At 43.5% G+C, this 23,076-nt stretch overlaps 3 protein-coding genes across 10 annotated transcripts in view; all 3 read left to right on the top strand.

The window, feature by feature from the left end:
- The window catches only part of MAPKAPK5 (MAPK activated protein kinase 5), a 28,940-nt gene extending 27,024 nt beyond the window's left edge, over positions 1-1,916 (top strand). For 4 of the 6 annotated variants that reach the window (XM_044990239.1, XM_044990238.1, XM_044990243.1 and 1 more), the window contains 3 exons: positions 229-350; positions 1,223-1,327; positions 1,715-1,916. In XM_044990239.1, coding sequence (XP_044846174.1) covers positions 229-350; positions 1,223-1,327; positions 1,715-1,809 — 322 coding nt within the window. In that variant the 3' untranslated portion in view covers positions 1,810-1,916. Of the gene's footprint in view, positions 1-228; positions 375-1,222; positions 1,328-1,714 lie in introns of those variants that run through there. The other 2 variants (XM_044990240.1, XM_044990241.1) reach the window with 2 other exon arrangements.
- Positions 1,917-7,384: 5,468 nt separating this feature from the next.
- Positions 7,385-10,363, top strand: LOC123350802 (disintegrin and metalloproteinase domain-containing protein 9-like). The gene has a single exon (XM_044989539.1). The coding sequence runs from the start codon at positions 7,983-7,985 to the stop codon at positions 10,203-10,205; it is 2,223 nt and encodes a 740-aa protein (XP_044845474.1). The 5' UTR covers positions 7,385-7,982; the 3' UTR covers positions 10,206-10,363.
- A 1,871-nt stretch (positions 10,364-12,234) lies between these two features.
- LOC123350798 (disintegrin and metalloproteinase domain-containing protein 9-like) lies at positions 12,235-17,443 on the top strand. 3 transcript variants are annotated; one of them, XM_044989532.1, is made up of 2 exons: positions 12,235-12,389; positions 12,708-17,443. In XM_044989532.1, the coding sequence occupies exon 2, from the start codon at positions 12,755-12,757 to the stop codon at positions 15,017-15,019; it is 2,265 nt and encodes a 754-aa protein (XP_044845467.1). In that variant the 5' UTR covers positions 12,235-12,389; positions 12,708-12,754; the 3' UTR covers positions 15,020-17,443. The 3 variants fall into 3 exon arrangements, with proteins under 3 accessions (XP_044845467.1, XP_044845469.1, XP_044845468.1); XM_044989534.1 differs by having other exon boundaries at positions 12,235-13,346; positions 13,775-13,920; XM_044989533.1 differs by lacking the exon at positions 12,235-12,389 and having other exon boundaries at positions 13,281-13,346; positions 13,775-17,443.
- Positions 17,444-23,076: the final 5,633 nt, after the last annotated feature.

The following is a 23,076-nucleotide window of genomic DNA, read 5'->3' as shown; positions in this document are numbered from 1 at the left end:
ATACGACGTCAGAACTTTTAATAAATCTACTTTCTTTTACAGGTTTCCAGATCCTATAAGAGAAATATGCATGGGTTCAGAATTATGTATTGAGTAATGGATATGATCAGACTTCTTTCAAACTTCTGCTACTAGCAGTTATTTTCTTCTTAGATTTGGCTTTTGGTTACATGGCGGTGTTGTGCTCAGACTATAATAGTGTTTCCTTCTCCCTCCCATCTGTTACAGCACTAAACCGAAGGATGGTGTCTATATCCACGATCCTGAGAATGGAAGTGACGATTCCAATGTGGCTCTGGAAAAACTCAGAGATGTCATTGCACAGTGTATTCTACCACAGGCTGGTAAAGGTCACCGCTTTTAAGAAAGCTAATGTATGTTTACTGTGGTGCCAGTTTAGCCCCTGTGTCAGCAGTGAAGGAGTATGCCCAGCATTCCTATTGCTATAGTCAGTCTCAGGAGATAGGGAGCTGATCGCCTGACATGGAGTCCTAAAGGGGCTTGTTTTATAGCTATAGGACAATAGTTTCCTTGCAGGAAAGCCCAGCATCTTTGGAATTGTCCCTTTTTACCATCCCTGAAGGCAAAGCTAACACACACGTGAATCAATGCCCTTTTGCCCTAGAATGTGTATCTCTATGACACCTTATTCAGGAAAGTTCATTGCAGAAGATTGATTCATATGCATAACTTTGGTGCGACCCTTTGCTGATTTGTGTGTGATGGGATGCCTAGCTAGAAGAGCCTTCCAGTGCTTGGGAGTCACACATGCCACTGTAGGGGATCTGTGGAGGCGCGTATTGTCAGTTGTGCAGCCTTTCGAAGGAAATCAGCACCCTGTTGGTCAAGAGGCAGGAGAGGATAGAAGGCGGATCTACAGAGCCTGGGGAATGAGTTGCTGTTTAGAGCAGTTACATGGATTCTTCTTGGTATGGCCCAATGGAGACCTGGGAGAAGGAGGGATTAAGATGTGGGAAAGATCACTGCAAAACTTTCCAATTACAAGAATAGGATTGCTCTTTGTAACGGCATGTGCATTGTAAATTACCTGTGTATTAAAGTGTTAACACCTTGCTTTAACAGTGGCATATGGTCCTATTAAACTGGCTTTCTAAACAAAGCCTCTGCTCCCAAAACCAGTATGCAGGAGAAAAAGAAGGGTGCATTCTTTGCTGAGAATTTATATGACAAATCTGTTTTATCTTGTCTTTCTTTTAAATAGGAGAGAATGAAGATGAGAAACTGAATGAAGTGATGCAGGAAGCATGGAAATATAATAGGGAGTGTAAGTTATTGCGAGACACTCTACAGAGCTTCAGCTGGAATGGTAAGTGACGCCTTCTCCTAAGACAGAGACTGCTCTTACATGCAGGGTATATTTTGAAACCATTTTAACGAACCTGTTTTAAATCCATTCAGGCTTAGATGGCCCCAAATGGTGTCAGTTTTGCCAGCACAGAGCATGAATTAAATGGTTTTTTAAAACCTGTTTAAATTTTATGTTTGAGGCTCAGGTAACATTTTAAAAAAGCACCTAAGTCCCATTGATTTCTGAATGTGGGTTAGGCCTCTGAGTCACTTGGGGTTTTTTCAGAATTTTACCCTAAGCTTTACTGTCCGGGATCAAAGCATCAGTTTGTATTCAGCCAGTTACGACTGTCTGCTTTCCTCCCTGCACTACACTGAAGCTGACTTGCTTTTTCTTTAATTTCAGGCAGAGGATTCACAGATAAGGTGGACCGGCTAAAGCTGGCAGAAATAGTGAAACAAGTTATTGAAGAGCAGACAAACTCCCATGATTCACAATAGCTAGAGCTTGTTACTATTTTTTTTTTTTTACCATTTGAAAGCTATTCTTTAACTGTAAAATATTTTTATGTAAATTAATAAATCATAATTATTTCATTAAATTTCCACACTGCTTGAAAATCCTGTATAGTTGTAGATACAAAAATCATTGGTACTGTAATATTTTTTTAAAAACTCAGTTCCTCAAGGTATATATGATCACTCATGTACTGTTAATTCATGAGTCCCTTGAATGGGACAAATTATATTGTTAAAGACCGTTTGTTTCTTAATAACCAGATGCAGAAGCAGCCTTCCATCTGCTATACAGACAGCTGCAATGACTAAGTATATGAATGAGACAACCACAGTTTCTTAGCATTTTGCTCAGTAAATATTTGAAGCAAATGCCATGGAACAAACTTCACAGGCACCCTTTTTACCTAAAATCTGCAGCATTGTAGTGACAGCAGAATAACTTTCTCCTCTGCCAGATAACTCAAGAGCCACTCTTAGCATTGCTAAGGAGACATGCACTCAAGTCCATATTCTTGCTATAATTTTCAGTTCTGATTGGTAATTCTGTACCTCTCTTCTCCAGCTCCACATCTTGCTCTTGGCTTCACCAGGACTTGAGTGGCTGTTCAGCATCAGACTCCTCATCTTCATTTTAAAACTTCAGTAACTTGTTCTTATTATTTTTATTTTAATGGTGATCTTTCCCTCAGGCAGCAGCATGTGGGTGGATTTGTTTGCCTTTTCCCCACATAAATAGTTGATCCTGAGTTTTGTTTTTTTCCACCACTCCACCATTTTCCTTCTGGAATATATAACCCTGTAGAAGCACAGAACCAAGCTTGTTCTCCTGACTGGAAGGGATCATCCTGTGTATAATCACAGTGCTGCTGTGCAAGATGGCTAGTGGTCATCCATCTGTGTCCCTCATTGGAGTCCAAGCACATCCGCTCTATGATTTTCTTGAGCTTCATCTGCCTGGGGAGGGATTGACCCAGAGCTGCCCCCAACTCAAGTCCCTATGTTGCAGCATACTGTGAAGGGCCACCAAGGGCAAATCCTTACACTAGTCTGAAACTTTGGCTCAAAAAAAAAAAATCTGCTTTTTTTTATTTTTTAAAAAAATCTGTAAATATTTCTAGTTTTCTATTTTCTGATACTTTCCTTTCTTTTGAGACTCGTTGAAGGCTTTTTATAGAGATATTTTGGTACCATACCTGTGCAGACACAGAAAGTATGGTCTGCAGACTGAAGTGCCAATTCAGGGCTATTAGGAGTAATTACTCTTGAACTTTGTTACATTTCATAGCTCAATTACTCTTGGGTTTACATTTAACAACCTGAGCCATAAATCTCCCAGTGTACTCAATATGGCAGTTGGGCCACATTCTGTCTTTTTCTAAATCAGACTTCCTCTTACCTGTTTGCTTTGGCTAGCAAAGCTGCGTCTGATACTTTTTGCAGGATTTTGTAAACAATAACTCGTTTTTTCCTACATAAAGGAGATGTTTCAGTTTGCATTCTTTTCCAATGCATACATCATCTGTGTGTCGGCTGTTTTCATCCCTTCCAGCAGTTCCCGCACTGCTTAAAGCTTTAAACTGCCTGATTATTGCAATTTTAGGACACAGTCTTTACTTAGCTAGCACCTTTCCTGACTACAATGGGAGATTTTTGCGTAAGTAAGACTTGCACCCTTAAACACTACATGGAATACTTGTGCACTGATACATACTAATGAGAAAGTGAACGAGCAGGCAGTGAATAATGGTTTTATATTTCCTTGCTGGAAACCTAATTTTTTGGGAAAGTGAACTTGATCTCTGGCTAGTTCTGGTTAGTAACTGTCCTGCCCCATAAAACTATATGAGATGGGAATAACTTCCAAGGCTGTGGTCCATAGGACAAATGGAACATGGATACTTTAACTGTCCTCCATAAAAGAGATGACCTCTCCAGATTAAGGCATAGGTACAATACATTAGCAGAAATGAGCATTCTTCACTTCTCTGTAGTAGCAGCTGCAAGGCTTCAGGCTGGTACCCCTTTCCTTTGCACTAATCTCTCGCTCATGTCAACATCCATAAAGTCTTTAAATATTCTAGATTGTTTTAAACTTTCACTCGACGTCTGTTTTTCCTGGGACATCTTAATTGTCACCTTTTAAGCATGGTGTATGGAGAATTAAACAAGGCAGTCACATTTTAATAGGAATTGTGTAGCTAATTCCCCACAAACGGCTTTGAAACTTTATCCTGTGAGCCAGGAAGCCCAAACTTTGCCCAACTGAGCACCACACTGGCATCTTCCCAGGAGCATAAGGCCACATGTAGCTCGCATATAAAATGGATCAGACTGTAGTTATCCTCATCTTTAATATGGAATGCTGGGCAACAAAAAAATACCGGTCCCAGAATGCCATGCTCTCTCATGATCCAACCAATTTCAGCTTTGTGAGCAAGATGGCGTATAGCATGCAGGGACCTGTTCGCTCATGCAGGTTGATCATCATCTCTCATTAAAGGTGATCGTGACAAGGCTTGTCTTGTAGAATTCCACTGGCCAAACTTTGGGCACCACTGCCTTAACCAGTGACCTGGTATTTCCATATTGCTTTGCTTTGGAAGCGAAGCCAAGATGGGATTCCCAAAAACCCCTTTGGTGCTGCTATTGTGTAATCCCCTGTAAGAACTAGCTTCAAACTGTTTCCACAATACAAAATGTCCATTTTGTAGAAAACCTTAGAGTATTGTGGCAACTACTTCTAGGAGAAATCCAAACCAGGGCTAGAAAATGGCAAGGAAGACCTACAACTGGCTGGCTAGTTACTGAGCATTGTGACCGAGTCCCTCCTCCATTTATCGGTTTTAATTTATTTAAATGACAGGATGACTTCATGCCGTTAGTAATTGCAAGATGGGTAAATTCAGGCCTGACTTAGAACGGTTTCAGTATTTTAACGGTGCAGGTTTGGAGGGGGAGAAGTCAAATTTCCAAGTCTCTGGTGGAAAAACTGCCTTTTGTAAGTTTACTTTGATATTGTCCATTTACTAATTGAGAACAGATTACGGTAATCTGAAATGCGTGTAGGAAGGAAGAGATTATGGTGACAGTAGTTGAAACCGAAGGTCAAATGGTTTTATAAAATGATAAAACTGATTTATTTTACTTTTTAAAATTGTTACATTTAATTTTGAATTCAAAATTAAATATACTAATGGATTTTGTTTAAATATTTTTTAAGTAAATTTTATTTTTTCTGCCCTACATTTTTATTTTTCAGTGGATGAAATTGCCAGGTATTTTGTCTTGATTGTGCATATTTTTGTTTGGTAATAAACACCAGTCCTCCTTAGCAGACTGTAATATTTTAAATATCTTGAATTGAAAGGGTCTGATGGATGGTACCCCATAAAAGAACCTCTCTTTATAAAAACACAAAGGATAAAGGAAGCTACTATGCGAGGGGTTCTTTTGTTTTTAAATAAAACTCTAAATAAATCTTTGCCTGAAATCATTTGACCTTTTTTTTTTTTTTTTTAAATATATATCTGGCTTATCTTGTGATTTGACTGTTTGGGGCTATTTAAAAAAGAAAAGATTAGAAGAACTTGTCTAGAAGGAGACTGTGTTGACTTGGAAATAGGAAGTTGTTAAAGTTTTGATATCATTACCACGTGTTTTTCCTTTGGAAATCTCTCTTGGAACCCTTCATATGCCATGTTTAACTTCTGTGTATTAAGAATATTTTCATTTCTCCTTTTCAGTGTTCTCTGTAATATTAGTTTATTTTGGATCAGTATTAGATTGTAAATATTATTCATCAGTGTACATAAAAAATGATTTTACTAAACTTAAAAGGTATCTGGCTTTTTTGTTTGGATCAAGGCTGAATTTAAATCTTTGTAGCCCAATGGAAGAAAGGGACAGTCCTGTGGTCAACACCAAGAACAACTGGACTCTATTTCTCTCACTATAAGTCATCTGATCTCTCTGCTTCAGTTTTACCCGCCTGTAGTAGAATGGAATAGTCACATTCCTTTGTACCTCACAAGAGTGCTGGGCAGCCGAACTTACTCATATCTGTAAAGTGCTTTGAGATAGACAGCCCATTCTAAGGGCAAAGTTCAAAACTGGGGCTGGACCAAGCACCAGAAAATTAAGGTAGGTGACACTCTCACGCTGATTAATAGGTGGGGCAAGATAACCTGTCATCTTGTCTTTAGTAATTATGATGCCTCCCTGTAGATGGCAGCATTATACACTCGATAAGAATACAGCTTAGCCCCATTCTGTCAGAGTACATACAGTAGAACCTCAGAGCTAAACATATCAGGAATGGAGGTTGTTGGTAACTCTGTTCAGGGTTACAAACATTTCAAAGAGTGAGGGTTGTTCTTTCAAAAGTTTACATAAACAACTGAACATTGACTTAATACAGCTTTGGAACTTTACTATGCAGAAATAAAATGCTGCTTTCCCTTTATTTTTTTTCCATAGTTTACATTTAAACACAGTACTGAACTGTAGTTGCTTTTTTTCTTTTTTGTCTCTGCTGCTGCCTGATTGTATACTTCCGGTTCCAAAGGAGGTGTGTGGTTGACTGGTCAGTTCGTAACTCTGGTGTTTGTAACTCTGAGGTCCTACTGTATAACTTACTGTAGCTGTAATTTTTGAGTTGGGAAGATAAAGTTGATGTGTTTCTACTATGGTAGCTAAGACTCAATTGAATGTTTTAAATCTGATGTCTCCTTTTACATTTGGTAACCCCACGCTGTAAGGGTATTCTTGGAAGCAGAAACTAGTTATTCTTATTTCCTTAATGCGTTGCATAAAGGGAAAACTCTCTCATGCCATTGCATTAAAGAAAATGAAACTGAAGCAAAGGAAGGCATTGCAAGGCTTTGAATTCACTATGTTGAGATTTCTATCTGTAATGATGTTGCTTTTATAAGAACTTAACACAAATGGGAATAGCCTAACTATTCAGTAAAACTATTTTTAATCATTAGCATAATAGAAAGTGAGTGGCTATTTGATCTATAAAGCATTGCTGTGACATAGCATCCATGTTACCGGAGAAAGGAGGAAAGAACAGGCCTAAAAAGTCCTGGTAACTTAAAAGAAGAGAGATTTCAAGAACACAAGCAAGCTGTATATATGTAAAATTGTAGTGGGCAGGAAGCTTACAAGCCTCTTCATTTTCTCACCCTACTGAGAGAATATCTTTCAGAGCAGAATTGCTCAATGCATGCAACCCACTTTCCAAAAAACAATTTAAAAAAAAGTTAGCTTATGAGCAGCAATAAGGTGTTTAGAAAAGGGCAATACGCTAGCCAGTGCGCCAAAAAGCATGAATTAATAAGCCAAGGTGTGTCTTGTTGCTATATGGTCCCAATGAGTGACTGAAGCATTGTTCACCACCCTTTATCTTTCCATTGCCTTATTCATTCCAAATTTATATCGAGTAGAATCCCAGGGATCCAAATCTCCATTTCATGCCCATCACTGCATGGGGGAACACATGGCTGCATTCTGAGCTTCATGCCGTAGAATGTTCACATTCAAAGAGGCACGAAGAGAAACAGACACGATCTGGGCCATTCCATTGCAGCAGAAGTTTCGGGAGTAACATTTTATAAGTGTTATCCTGTTCCCAGTTTAGGAGCCTAAATTTCCTTTCGCAGACAGACTTGTTAGTGTTTCTGTGCTGTATAATATAGCAGGGTTGGGCTCTCTGGCTGGCCTGCTGCTTTGTTGGATGTAGTATTGCCCTGCCAGACAGAGAGAGAGCACCCCTGAAAATACAAAAGACACAGATGGGGAGGGTGCCCATAAAAATGTATGTGAAAGGCGGCAGGCAGCTTTGATACTCCAGGCGGCTCTAGCTGGTGATATGTAAGGAGAGTGTGGGGAATATAACTTGGTCATTAAAATGTTCAGAGTCAGAGAGGGGGGCAGTTGGTTGTGGGTATGGGCAGCAGCTAGCAATGGAGAGAGGGGCATTACCTGTGTCTTTTTAAGATGCTGGGCTGTACTGTGTGAAGGAGCTGCTCTGTGATTGAATTAAGGGCAGTACTGCTGCATTAACACACCCCAAGATTTCCCTTCTCTGCTCCAGTTTGGGCATCAGCAACCATAAATCAGATCCAGAGAGCATTCAGTTTAATCCAGCGTTAATGCCGAGGAGTCTGATGGCAAGGGACAGAGTACCGGGACAAGGGCTGCTCCTCAGACTGAGCGTCTCCATGGTGCTGCTGGGGTCTCTCCTTCCCAGCACAGACTGTAGTCCTCATCCACCTCCGCGGTTTGCTTCCTATGAAGTGATAGTTCCGAGGAAGCTAGCACCCAAGGAAGGCAAAGCCACCAATGATGAGGTGTCCTATGTCATCAAGGCAGAAGGAAAGAACCACATTGTTCACCTAAAGCAGAAGAAAGGATTCCTAGTAAAAAATTTCCCAGTCTTCACTTACGATGCTAGAGGTCAACTGAGAGTAGATCTGCCCCATATTCCAGATGATTGTTACTATCATGGGTATGTGGAAGATACCCCAGAGTCTCACGTGGCCCTCAGCACCTGCTCTGGACTCAGAGGGTTTCTCCAGATTGGGAGCTTAAACTATGATATTGAACCTGTGGAGACTTCCTTTACATTCCAGCACCGTCTTTATCGAACAGAGGAGATGGAACCCAAGGCTGTGACATGTGGATTAACCGCCAAAGAGATCAAATATCAAGCTTCTGAGACGGAGAGGAGGCAGGTTCCCAAAGCGGAGGCATTTCATCCCTGGACACACACTAAGTATATGGAGCTTCTTATAGTGGTGGACAAACTGCGGTTTGAATATTCAGGCAGAAATATAACTAATGTTTCAATGCAAGTTATTGATGTAGTCAGTATGGTGGATGAGCTTTTTTATCCTCTTCGTCTTCGCGTACTACTAACTGGACTAGAGATTTGGACAGAAAGCAACCCCATCAAAATTACACACAATATAAGTGAGGTTCTTTTCAATTTTAACCTTTGGAGAAAACGTCACATTTATCCACGGGCGCCACATGATGTAGGACACCTGTTTGTGTATATGAATTTTGGAGCAAACATTGGAAAAGCGTACCTGAGAAGTGTCTGTGATAAGAAACGTGCATCGGGTGTCGAAGCATTCATGCATGGCCCTTCAAGGGAGTTTGCTGTGCTTTTTGCTCATGAGTTGGGACATAATATTGGCATGAAACATGATGGAAAAGAGTGCGTATGTGCCAATGACAGTACCTGCATCATGAATGCACATCATACACAAGTCCATCAATTCAGTAACTGCAGTTCTAGAGACTATTTTGACCTAACAGTGTCAGGGCAAGGACGCTGTCTGAATAACATCCCAGAAATTGAAAAACTATTTCATGTGCAGCATTGTGGCAACTTCATAGTTGACCCAGGAGAACAGTGCGATTGCGGCTCCAAAAAGCAATGTAAAAAGGACCCTTGCTGTGATCACACTTGCCAGTTGAAGCCAGGGGCTATTTGTGCTTTCGGACAGTGCTGTCACAAATGTCAGTTTCTTCCAGAAGGAAGAACATGCAGAAAGAAGACAACTGAATGTGACCTGCCTGAGTATTGCAATGGGACTTCTCCATGGTGCCAAGAGAATGTGTATATGCAAGACGGGACTTTATGCAGTGACAACGGCTACTGTTTTCATGGGTTTTGCTCTACTCACAATTTACAATGTCAACACCTCTTTGGCAAAGCAGCTATGGCAGCTCCAGAAAGTTGCTTCAAAGAAGTGAACCTAAAAGGGGATCGGTTTGGCAACTGTGGAGGGGACGGGGGAGATGTAAAGTTTGAGCAATGTAAATTGGAAAACATCTTGTGCGGAAGGGTGCAGTGTGTGAATGTAAAAAGAATACCTTGGGGAGAGGATCATACGACCCTAATTCAAACTCCAGTGGATAATATGTGGTGCTGGGGTACGGACTTTCACGTGGGGATGGAGCTCTCTGATACTGGTATAGTAGAAGATGGTGCAAAGTGTGGAACAAACAAGATTTGTATTAACCATACATGTGTCAATGAGACAACAGTGCTGACATCCAGCTGTACTGTAAAGAAGTGTGGCGGTAGAGGGGTTTGCAACAGTAACGGGAACTGCCATTGTAATGATGGTTGGGCCCCTCCAAACTGTCAGTTCGCCGGCTTTGGAGGAAGCATTGACAGTGGGCCCCCCCCACTTTCCAAAGTTGGACTCTTTAGTTTTGTCGGGACTATTGTGGGCATAACCCTTGCTGCCGCTGTAGTCACTGTAGCTATCGCTCTCTTACTTAAAAAGCCTGTAGCAACAGTGATTCATAGAGCATCTGAAAGCATTGGGCAAATACATCCATCTCTCAGGAGCATGTGAAAACAAGGCGTTAGCTTCAAAAAGCCAGTGCAGAGTGGCAAGTCCATGGTTTAGGGTTTCTCAGAACAGTTGTGGAAATGCCTGGGGAACCCTGCCGGAGAATCGATGGATCCAGATGACTAGTTTCAGTAGGACTCATGTAAATGTACTTTATTCATATCCACACACACTTTTGGCAGTTTGTTCTGTTTTTTAAAAATAATTAAATAAATTTGGTCTTGGAATCAAATAGCAAAACGATCAGCGAATTAAAAAAAACTGACGGATTTAAATCTATTTATCATCCCCTTGGCCCCATCAGGCCCTAAGCAATTCACAGCTTGTCTGTGCCAGGGTTTGTAACTGGGGTCTGACTGGAATCCGGCAGCCCCGCCCCAACGTGGTTTTTTAGGATATTGGTGAAGTGGCACACAAGCGGGCAGAGGAGGGGAGAGACCCAATTGGGAGTTTTAAAAACTTAAAATTTAGGGCTAAGGTTCCTATTTTTTGCCATTTTTGCTTCACAACCCACAGGTTTTTCCCCTCAGCAGAGACTGGCACCTAGGGTGACCATACAGAAAATGTGAAAAATTGGGACGGGGTGGGGGGGTAATAGGAGCCTATATAAGAAAAATACCCAAAAATTGGGACTGTCCCTATAAAATCAGGATGTCTGGTCACCCTACTGGCACCTAATATCGTCCCCCTCAGGGGAAGTCAGCTTTCCAAATGGCCGCCATCTCGCCTTGTTCTCAGTGAGACAGAAGCCACAGGCAGCCCTCAGTTAAAATGGCTGCCACTTCCCTACAGCCTGTGGAGGAGCAGCTCTTAAAAGAAATGGACACTGTCCCTGTCCCCCATTGTAACCCGTGGGGCTAAAGTTCTGCTGCCCTGAGGGAGGAGGGCGGCCCCATATTCTGTGAGGAGACAGAGAGGGGCACTGTGAAAAACAGGTGGGTGGGTGGGGGGAGGGAGAAAGGGTCATTGACCCCAAGGGAAGGACACTGATGTGGGCAAATATAGATAAGTGAAGGAAGAAGCCATGGAGGCTTCCCAGAGAGGGTCAGGAGGGAGGTGGGTTATTGACAAGGGCAAAGGCTGGAGTGGGATCAGTGGCAGCCACTCCTGCCCTACCCCACCCCAGGGCGTAGGAGAGGGCAAGTGGAATCCCTTAAAAGCAGTGAGCGGGGGGGGGGGCACCTCTTTTTGTGGTTTTTAGCAGTTCAGGTTGAATTTTGAAGCCCACAGAAAATCAGGGTCAGGCTGCCTGACCCTGTAGGCTCAAAGGTCAGAATGCAGACCAAAAAAAAAAAGTCCCTCGCTGTTTAAAATCATCTCCTGCTATGTGGGGAGCTGAGTCATGATTTTTAAATGCTTGTTTTGGCAACACAGCCTATGACCCGCCTGCATTTTCCCTCTTCACAAGCCCTTATTTCAAGCTTCCTGCCCCCCCCACCCGCAAGCCTCAGCATAGTAGCTGCTGACAGCCATCCAGCACCCTATTCACCAAATTGTCTCCTTTCAGCACATCAAAGGATTTCTCCAAGCACACACACCTCATTATCTTAAGACGGGGAGGTGTTGGAAAAGGAGGTAGTGAAAGATGCGATGGGTGCTCTGTGGTGTACAGGAATGGGGGTAGTGCCAAATGCTAGATACCATTTCATTTCTGTCTTGCAGTTGTGGCACAGGTGCCATGTGCAGCAATATTTTAATTGCGCCACAACAAGGACTTTTGTGAATTGTAGCTTGAATAGCTGCACCAGCTTGCGTGACAGCTGACTCAAGGAACGGGGCATAGCTGGGCTTTCATAGCACTGGGCTCTGGCATAGCTTGGAAAAGTGCTAGTTTCTCTCTCTCTCTCTCTCGCTCTCTCTCTAATTGACGTCCTGCATAACTGAAAAGCCCTAAAGTCTGGCTCTGCACAAGCCACACATGGCTACGTTCTAAGTCCCTCTCTACCTCAAGCCACATGCCGTAGAATGTTCACGTTTAAAGAGGCACCAAAACAATCAACCGCCATCCCGGACATTCCACAGCCGCAGGAAGTTCAGGGGTTAAACATAACCCACCTTTTTTTTTTTTTTGGTTTTGCCCATTTAGAAGCCTGGATTTCCTTGCATAGAGCGGTTTGTTAGTGGGGCTGTGCTTTATTATATAGCGAGGAGGTCTGTTGCGTTGTGGTACTTGGTATCCCACAAATGGTGAGCATAAGCCCTTGATGTTACAAAGGAGAGATGGGCGAGGAAGGAGCCCACAGAAATGGGGTTGTGAAAGGGGGCTGGCCCCTTTGTGCATTACATGATGCTGATCTGGAGCATGAAATGTAAGGGGAGAAGTTTACTGTGTCTACTCACTAAAGCGCAGAGAGGCAGTTGGCAGCGGGCATGGGCAGCAGTTGGGAGTGGAGAGAGAGAGGCATTACCTGCTGCTTTTTAAGCTGAGAAGGAGCCACTCAATGACTGAATTAACGACTGTGCTGCTGATTTAACACACCTCACAATTTCCCTTCTCTGCTCCAGTTTGGAAAGCAGCGACCATAAACCAGACCCAGAGAGGATTAGCGTTAATGCCGAGGAGTCTGATGGCAAGGGACAGAGTGCTGGGACAAGGGCTGCTCCTCAGACTGGGCGTCTCCATGGTGTTGCTGGGGCCTCTCCTTCCCAGCACAGACTGTAGTCTTCATCCACCTCCACGGTTTGCTTCCTATGAAGTGATAGTTCCGAGGAAGCTAGCACCCAAGGAAGGCAAAGCCACCAAGGACGAGATGTCCTATGCCATCAAAGTGGAAGGTAAGATCCACGTAGTTCACCTAAAGCAGAAGAAAGGATTCCTAGTAAAAAATTTCCCAGTCTTCACGTACGATGCTAGAGGTCAACTGAGAGTAGATCAGCCCCACATTCCAGATGATTGCTACTATCATGGGTATGTGGAAAATACCCCAGAGTCTTACGTGGCCCTCAGCACCTGCTCTGGACTTAAAGGATTTCTCCAGATTGGGAGCTTAAACTATGGCATTGAACCTGTGGAGACTTCCTTTACATTCCAGCACCGTCTTTATCGAACAGAGGAGATGGAACCCAAGGCTGTGAAGTGTGAAGTAACTGATGGAGAAAGAAAACGTCCAGCAACAGTAATGGAGACTAGGAAGGACTTAATAGGTAAAGACCTGTCTATAAGATTCAGACACACCAGGTATCTCGAGCTCTTTATAGTGGCAGACAAAAAACTGTTTGACTATCATGGGAAAAATGAAACCAATGTGACATATCTCGTTGTTGACACAGTCAATATGGCAGATTCTCATTTTCAGTCTCTAAAGTTACGTATACTTCTGGTTGGGCTATTGATCTGGACGCAAAACAACCCCATTAACATTCCTGAAGACATCAGGTTGCTTCTTCAGAGTTTTAATGACTGGAGAAAACTTAATATTTCTCCACGGGTGAAACATGATGCTGCACACCTATTTATTTATAAAAATTTTGGAACACTAGTTGGGAGGGCATATGTAAGTGGGATCTGTGAAGGCTATTATGGAGCAGGAGTTGAAGCATACATTTTTAATTCTCCAATACTCTTTTCAAAGGTTCTCTCTCATGAACTGGGTCATAATCTTGGCATGGAGCATGATCACACAGGCTGTATGTGTGGCAAACACACAAGTTGCATCATGAGTGAAGCGAGTTCAAGAACCAGTCTATTCAGTAACTGCAGTAAAAATTATTTTTTAGACCTAATGGATAAAGGAAAAGGAAACTGTTTGTTTAACATCCCTGAACCTCATGCACTTTTTACCATTCAGCGCTGTGGTAACAAAGTAGTGGACCGTGGAGAAGACTGTGATTGTGGGAACCTACGAGAATGTAGAAGAGATCCTTGTTGCCATCACAATTGCACACTGAAGCCAGGAGCTGTTTGTTCTGTTGGACAGTGCTGTAGAAAATGTAAGTTTCTGCCAGCAGGAAGAACATGCAGAGCAATTGCAGACGAGTGTGACCTGCCCGAGTATTGCAATGGGATTTCCGAGTGGTGTCCTGAAGATGTGTATGAGCAGGATGGAAATGCATGCAGTGACAATGGCTACTGTTATAAGGGGAAATGCGCCACCCATAATTTACAGTGTGAAAGTATCTTTGGAAAAGGAGCTAGAGCTGCTCCAGAAATTTGCTTCAATGAACTGAATGTAAAAGCTGATCGGTTTGGCAACTGTGGGGGTGACGGGAAAGAAATGGCGTTTGAGAAATGCAACCAGAGCAACAGCTTGTGTGGGAGAGTGCAGTGTGTGAATGTGAAAGACATACCTGTCTTGGAGGAATACGCAACCATAATTCAAACGCCGATGGGCAATGGGTGGTGCTGGGGCACAGACTATCATCCAGGGGTAGATATTGTTGACATCGGAGTAGTGGCAGATGGCACAATGTGTGGCAACACAAAGGTTTGTATGAACCGGACATGTATGGCTGCTTCAGTGATTAAAAGAGCGTGTGATGAGGACAAAAAGTGCAGCAGGAGAGGAGTTTGCAACAATAATAAAAACTGTCACTGTGTCGAGGGCTGGGCCCCTCCAAACTGTCAGTTCCATGGCTTTGGAGGAAGCATTGACAGTGGCCCTCCCCCACAGAGAGTGAGGGACAAAATCTGGTGGGGTTTTTGGGCAATACTTGGTCTTGCTCTCCTCATCCTCATTGCTCTTATTCTTGCTATAAGAAGATTTAAAAAATCTATCCTATCATGTCTGCGTCGTACGTTCCTCAAGAAGGCGCAACCAAAAGGTCGGCCAGCATCGAAGGATTCAAAGAAGTCTGAAGGAAGGAAACAACGTAAGTGAAATGCACAATGGAAAATCCATCATTTAGGGTTTCCCATTGCTGCCTTAGGAAGGCTGGTGGTCCTGGCTGGAACATCAGTGAATCCAATTTACTAGTTCAGGGGGTTCGTTTAAAGTTATAAATTCTTAGCATTAGCATTATATCTTCTGTTAAGGAAGACAAACTTCAGTACGTTTGGTTTGGGTATAAATAAAGAAAAGTAAAACTTACCAAATAAAGATGAAAGTTTTACAATTTTCAGCTCAACACCAAATTTGAAAAAATAATAAAGTAGGTTCTTACTAATTAAACGGAGTGGCTGGAAGATCACATTGCACATTATTTATTTAAATTCATGAAAGGTTTTGAAGAGACCCAGCTGAGGCTCTGGACTCTGACATAAATTACAAGATAGCAGACTCCATGAGAGCCAACAAAACTCCCTAGCTCTACAAAACGACAGTCCTATCAGTCTGCAAGAGCCCGCTAGAGCGACGCGCCATTTAGCATGCCATGATGCTCAATTTACACAGGACCTATTTAGGACTAGAGCTAGTGCCAAAGTTTTAGGTACCTTCATGGAGAATGTAAATTTGCGAGTAAGCAAACAAACATTGCTAACAGTCAAAGCTGCTGCCTCACAGAGAGTACTGTGCTTTGGCAGCCTCTGATGTTATGGATCTGGACACGTCGAGGCTGATCTCAGCATTTGTGACAAGAGAAAGGACTAGAAACCTTTTTCTTTTAAAATCAGCCTGATAATGTAACTGGTGTAACCCAATCATTAAAGCTTCCTCCCAGCCATGTGCCACCGTCCTGCAGATGAGCCAACTTCTCTGGCAAGTAACTAGAGTGGCTTCTGGGTACACGAGGGGGCAGCTGAATAGCATGAGAGGCAATTTATTCTAATGGACTAAACATGCTAGGTTTGATGACAGTGGGAAAATCAGTAGTGTTATTAGCAAGTTTTAAACACCTGCTTTCCCAGTGTAGATAAATCCCCTGAGAGTAAAGTACTCCTGTAGCCTAGTCCTTCCTCTGATGCCTTCTGTGGCTTTGGGAAGTCACTGACCATCTCTGCCTCACTCTCTTTCAGTATCTCTGTCTGTAAAATGGTAACAATAATATTGACATACCTACACCACAAGAGTGGAGGGTCTGGTGATAAAATTAGTTAATTGATTTTAAGGCCACTGTAATCATATAGTCTGACCTGCTGCAAACACAGGCCAGTGAATTTCTCCAAATGATTCTGCATGAAGTCCTAGCTTGTTTGAGTTACAGAGTGCCTTTTAAAAAGACATCCAGTTATGATTTATAGATGTCAAGTGATGTGGAAATAGTGACATCCCTAGATAAGTTATTCCAGTGGTTAATTAAGGTGCAAAATATAACAGTGCAGTTATTTCTCTGCACTTGTCTATCTTCTTTTACCATCGTCTGCTCAAGCGCTTTCTACTTGTAGAAACCTTCTCCCTTTGCAATTTTTTATAGACCATGATCAAGTCACCTATTAACCTTCTCTTGGATAAACTAAATAAACTGAACTGCTTTCATCTCACCATATGGCAGGTTTTTCAGACCTCATATCACTCTTGGTAAAGAGCTCTACTATATAAGTGGTAAAATTCACCCCCACATACAGAAACTCTCCAATGGCTGCCTCAGGCCCCTAACTTTTTTGGAGAAGTAGCCTTGAAATCCCTTTTAAACATTGTCATCTACCCATTTCCTCCAGCCTTAGCAGCTGCGCTGTGCATCTCCTTCAGTGGGAGGCTGGTCACAGCATGAAGGTACCCTCAACCCCTTTTCATATACAAGGGAACCTATGTTCTGGGACTACCCCCAAAGAATCATCATGCTCTTCCTCACCGAAATTCTAGGGCTAGCACCATGCATAACTATGTGATCACAGTGGGAATGATTCATTTCTGATTTGAGAGGTGGGGGGAGGAAAACCCCTCACACAAGCCCACCCAAAAAAGGATGCATCAGCTCTGAATATTAAATGTTTGCTAGCAATGAAATCTGAGACATCAATAACATTTGACAGGAGTTGAGCATTGTCATCCTCTCCTTGTACAGGGCAGATTGCGGAGATTGTTACATACTGCGCCACCTAGTGGCTGAACGTAGTAGAATTGTAGCATTACGCCCCAGACACCTAACCTGTTCAGGTGCTTTAGCATATCTCATTAGGCATCTCTATGTAGCTTTAGGCTCCTAAATACCTTTGAAAATCTTGCCCTCAGTGACTGAAGCTTTGAAACCATTCAAAGAGAACTACTTAACTAGCGTGCAAGGAACAATGGTGTCAATATTACAGTAGTGCTCAAACCCAGAGTAACTCCACTGAATAAAGAGTAATCATATGTTAAATTTAATTGGGTAATTTATTGCTAAGACCTTTTTGATGTGTGGAAAGTATTATATTCAGAATGATTCTTGACTGCCCTGTGACTGATGGTGTGATACATTTCTAACACAGAACGTGGGAGTGCCAAAAATACTCTTTTTTTTTTTTTTTACTATTAATTATCAATGTGTTGTAGAATACTCTTTTAGTATTAATTAACAATGATGTGTTGTAGAATGTGCACTTCACAACATACAGCTCTCTGGTGAAGATGGTATTAAAACAAGTTTTAATACAAAACAGCCATCCAGCCCACAAAGCCTAGAGCATGAAATGAATGAACCAGCAAAATCAGAAGAGATCCAAAACAATCATCAGAGAATCATAGACGTTAACGACAGAAAAGCCATCACTCATCTCTCCAGTTAGACGTAAGCCAGTCACTAGAATTTGTTTTGTCCATCAATTAGATTATAAACTCCTTGGGGCAGGGATCTGACTTTCTGGGAAGCACCCTTTATACTGGTGGGTGCCATAAAATAATTTCTAACAACAATAAAATCCATCTGATATCCCATCTAGGCCAATCCCAATCAATACAGGATTGCATCCTACAGTCTATTTCTCCACTGCCTAGTTTATTCCAGTTTCAACAACTCAAGGTGATGCTGCCATCTCTTTAAGGGAGACCAGTCTCTGTTTACACACTGCAACTGATAAAACTTCTGTAGATACACGAAAGAGTCTGCAAACCCTAATGTCCTTCCCTACAGGGGACTCATGCAGCTATAGTCTCAGGCCCTCTTTATCCTCAGTCACATGTTGTAGACTGTTCACCTTCAACCAGACATGGAAGACGAAGACAAAATGCTGTTTGAAACATTCCACTGCAGCGGGTGTTTCAGAGGCTAAGGCCAAAACACTTTTCTTCTTCCCAGTTTAGGAGCCTGAATTTCCTCTCATACTACAGAGATCTGTCAGCATTTCAGTGCTCCAGAATTGAGCAAAGCAGGGCCTTTAGCTGGCCTCTGGCTTTGTGCTATGTGCTAGCACCCTTCAGAATTTCTTGTAACCTCATCCAATAGCTATCCTAGGTGTTTTACATGCATTAGCAATAATGGGTGGGAATAACGCCAAAGACAAGGCCTTTAGCTGAAGTCTAGGTTGAACTAGTACATCAGCAATATGGTCATTCAAGTGCTACAGCTGCATGTGTTCAGCTGATCCTAACTCTATCCCACAATGCAATGCTTTGATTTTGGAGGTTGCGCCAAAGCCTCTGCTCTCACCAAATATACTAGGTGAGCAGTCAAATTTTTTTCAGCTTTCTCCAGCTGGCAACTAAGGCTCCAATGCTGCAGCTGAATAACCTGTGGCTGTGCAGCGGCCTTCCAGTGTGCACCCAGTTGCTGGCTAGGGGTCTTGGTTTTGGGGCTATTTGCCCTTTGACAGTAACCAGCAGAAACCAGCTGAATGATTCTAATAGAATTTCCTCTGGGGGAGGAAGAGTAGCTGGAGTGACTGCCAAAGAACAGTGGATTCTGGGTATAGTGAAAAAGCCAAGAAAGTTTACTCAAGGTTGTTTGGATCTGACAAGTCAGGCATTTGCTTTAACTAAAACCATGTTTTCTCCACCATAATTTGTGGAAATTTGGCTGGGAACCAAGCACTGTCTGTCTATTTGCATCTTTATGAATTGCCAGTGCCAGTTAACTACCACATAGTTAAAAGAAAGTCAGAAACCTTCCACCCCTAGACTAACCCTTGGAGCTGGTGCGGTCTAGTGCATAGAGCACAGACCTGGAGCCAAGAGTGCCTGTGCTCTAATCCTGACATTAACGTGCGGCATTGCCTTGGACACGTCTCTTAGCTACTCTGTGCCTGGGTTTCCACATCTATAAAGTGGAGACTAGACTTCCCTACCTTTCAGGATGTTATGAGGATACATTGGTTAGTTTGTACAGTGTTTTGAATGTAAAAAGTCCTGATACTATATAAATAACACAGCAATGACATCACTTGTGAGTGTGTGTTTGTGCTGCACTGCCCCATGCTGGATAGAATCAGAACTGCTCACCGGTGTGTCATTGGTGCTATATTGCTGCCAGTGAAGGGTGATTCTCCTTTAGCCCAAATAGAAGGGGCCTGTGATTGTGGAAGTGAAATGTGTAGGAAAAAGAGGTGCTAAGGTAACAATGATGGGACAGCGTAAGAACCTAGCTACGTATCCCACTGCTGCAGTAAAGTTCAGCATATGGAGAACAGTGAAGTCATAGTTAGCGCTGGATTTACTACAGCTTTTGGGGGGAAAAAAACAAGAAATTCACAGTTCTCGAAAGTCTTTTCTTGCTCTTAAGGGATAGTATGAATTAGGGATGAAATGTTAGCCTCGTATGTGTATTTACTGATTCCTATTAGCTTGTATCCACTCTTTTAATGCTCCCCCTGCTAAACATTTATTAGGATGGTAACGTGACACATGCCAGCAATCCAGTGGTTAGCATTACTACATGCAGGAAGGTTTGGAGTTTCTGGAAATGGTCCAGTTCAATGACGGCTTTTCTCCTATGGTTAAAATGAGTCAGAGTCTGCAGTCCAGCTCCAGGCCCGAGCACAGATGCTGAGAAGGACAGACAGGGAGTGCCAATGACGGCATTTGGGGGGGGGGCGTGAAGACCTGTCAGCACCGACACTAACAGTCGTTTGTGTCCTCCGAACAACCGGCCTTACTCCAGTGGTGAATACTGCAAACAGAACTGAGCCTGGCTCAGTGTTTTCTGAGAAGCTACATCCTAGGTAACCTGGGGCCAAATCCTGAGCTCCTTTCTTGGGAAAAACTCCCATGGAACAGAATTCCCACCACCTCAGTGGGAACCCGAGAATTTAGCTTCTAGACTAAGAGCTTCTGAAAGCAGGGGCTAACTCAGGGGTTCTCAGACTTTTGTACGGGGGACCCCTTTCACACAGCAAGCCTCTGAGTGCAACCCCCCTTATACATTAAACACACTTTTATATATTTAACACCATTATAAACGCTGGAGGCAAAGCGGGGTTTGGGGTGGAGGCTGACAGCTCACGACCCCCCCCCAAGGCAGGGCCGGCTCCAGACCCCAGCGTGCCAAGCGTGCTTGGGGGGCGGCGTGCCGCAGGAGGGCGGCAGGCGGCTCCGGTGGACCTCCCGCAGGCATGCCTGCGGAGGGTCCGCTGGTCCCACGGCTTCGGTGGAGCATCCGCAGGCACATCTGCAGGAGGTCCACCGGAGCCGCGGGACCGGCGACCGCTAGAGCGCCCCCCACGGCGTGCCGCCCTGCTTGGGGCGGCGCAATTCCTAGAGCCGCCCCTGCCCCCAGGTAATAACCTCACAACCCCCTGAGGGGTCCTGACCCCCAGTTTGAGAACCCCTGGGCTAACTTATCCATCTGTAAAGCACCATGTGCACCCCTGGGGCTGTATAATGAATGATCACATTACAGTCAGAGGAACCAGACTCTACATCAGTGTATTTGTTATAGAACCTAGTGAGACAAGACGCGGGATACAACAGCAAGAGATAATACAGGCCAGGGGCATGCATGATTTTGGAGGTTTGCCCCTTGTAGCTGCCCAGATCTGTTTAACCTCACTGCTAACGAAAACAGAGAAATCAGCTTTCAGCCCCGGGGCATCTGCAGCTATGTCATTTGTTTGCTAAGTCTCTCTAGCCTGCATCTCCAGGCTGAGAGTACTTAGTTTGTGGTGGAACTTGTTCTTTCTCTCTCCTGTTCCTGAATAAAGTCATCAGGATTGAAAGTACAGGTTTGATCTTGGTTTATGAAAGACAGAGCAGCTACTATAGAGCAGTAGCAGCCCTGGACACGTTCTGTTTGTGCCATGACGTGCTCCCATTCCTCTTAGTTGGGAGCACCTTGGCAGAAGGTAGCCTCAACTCAACTAGTGTTTTGGTGGAAAGGTTTCTGTGAAACTCCTACTGTTACCTGTTTAACTTAGTCTTAAATTTCTCTCTCCCTTTGGTTCAAAGTCTGTACTCCCTGCAGGACTGATCCATAACTAATGAAGCTTGTTCCCACCTCTACATGCATCCTGTAAGAACTAATATAACAGCTCTGTGAATAAATGGATTTAAAATATCTAATCTGATAAAAGGATTTGGATTTTTTTTTTAAATCTATGAATTTTTTTTTTAATTTTCCCTGCAGCATTTAAGCCTCAACACTGGAGTTTTGTGTTAATGCAAGTCCCTTAAACGTCTCTGTGACCCAGTTTCACCATCTATAAAATGGGAACAATAGTACTGTCGGAAGTTCCCACAGTTGAGGAAGGCGGTCCTGGGTCCCCATCCACATACCTCTGCACAAGTACCAACCCTTTTCCCTAGAGGATTGTTAGGCCTCTGGACCAAGTACTCCACTTAACCACAGAACAATCACTGTATCTAGCTCAGACAGTGCCAGGAGTATCCCCAGGGAAGGATCTCCAGCAGGGGTTACACAAGCTCCTTTTCCCCTTGGTACAGCATATATCATACAGCCCCCTATGCCCTCCTAGGTAAGCACTTGCTCTCTGTTTTGAGCTGATCCATGGCCCCCTTCAGTCAGTCCTACCTGCCTGGCACTCTGGAGCTGGGGTGCGCTGTACACTCAGCATAGTGGGGTCTCAGCTGTCCTGTTGGCTCCAGGCTGTGCGGTCTACGTTGCTCCCTCTCTGCAATGGCCATGGCAGCTCTTGATTTGTCTCTCCAAAACCAAACTCCCCTCCAGCTGCATGCAGTCCTGCTTTCCAGCCCTACCCTGTCTGCTCATTCATCCAGAGTCTCCCAGGTGGTCTGTAGCCAACCCCTTGGCCTTGGTTTGGAGTGCTGGTGCTTCCCCCAGCCAATGAGGCTTGAGACTTCTGCGGCCAATAGTCTGTTCCTGTTCCAGAGTGGCGTTTGCCTAACGCAGTAGGAGTCAGGCATTTGACAGCCAATCACTCACAGCCACCTCACTCCCACAATTGTCCATGCCAGTTTTCCCTGGAAGGGAGGGTCTCTACCCAGTCCCACATCCCCATCCCCTAAACATGCTTGTCCTCAGGTCACCATCTGTAAAATGGAGATAATAGAACTTACCTCACAGGTGCAGGAACTAGGAGAGCTGGGGGTGCAGTAGCGTCCCCTGGCTTGAAGTGGTTTCCATCATATCCAGGGTTTACAGTTCGGTTCAATGGCTCCCAGCTCCCGCACTATACAAATTGTTCCAGCAGCCCTGCTCACGGCGTGTTTTGGGGATAATTAGCTAATGTCTGTAAGCTGTTTGAAGACATGATGCTCTGTAGAAGTGCTACATGTCACTATTACAAATGGACCACAGGCCAAATCCTGCTCACCTTACTCATGCAAAGAGCCCTCTTGTCTTAAATGGGGTTACTCATTTAAGTACTGTCAGCTGAGCATGATTTGGTCTTTGGAGCAGAAAATAAACAATTTAGTTTGTTCATTCTCAAAGCCGAGTGAAGCACAAAAGGTAAACAAACAGCATCAATGATGAAAATTAAATTCTGTTTTCAGAGTAATTTCTGTGTTAATTTAAAGCAAAGAAATATAGTTTATAAAAGCATAATGTAACTTAAATGGGTTTACAGGGCACAGTGATTTTTAACCTGAAAGTGTGACTTTAAAGTGTGACTGGCATTTAGCTGCCAGAGTTGGACTTGGTTGCATTATTGCATGGAGGTAGAAGAGCA

This window comes from Mauremys mutica, chromosome 16, assembly GCF_020497125.1.
Source record: "Mauremys mutica isolate MM-2020 ecotype Southern chromosome 16, ASM2049712v1, whole genome shotgun sequence".
NCBI classification, from domain to species: Eukaryota; Metazoa; Chordata; order Testudines; family Geoemydidae; genus Mauremys; species Mauremys mutica.
The sequence above is the reverse complement of the archived record's forward strand: the minus strand, read 5'-3'. Positions and strand labels throughout refer to the sequence as shown.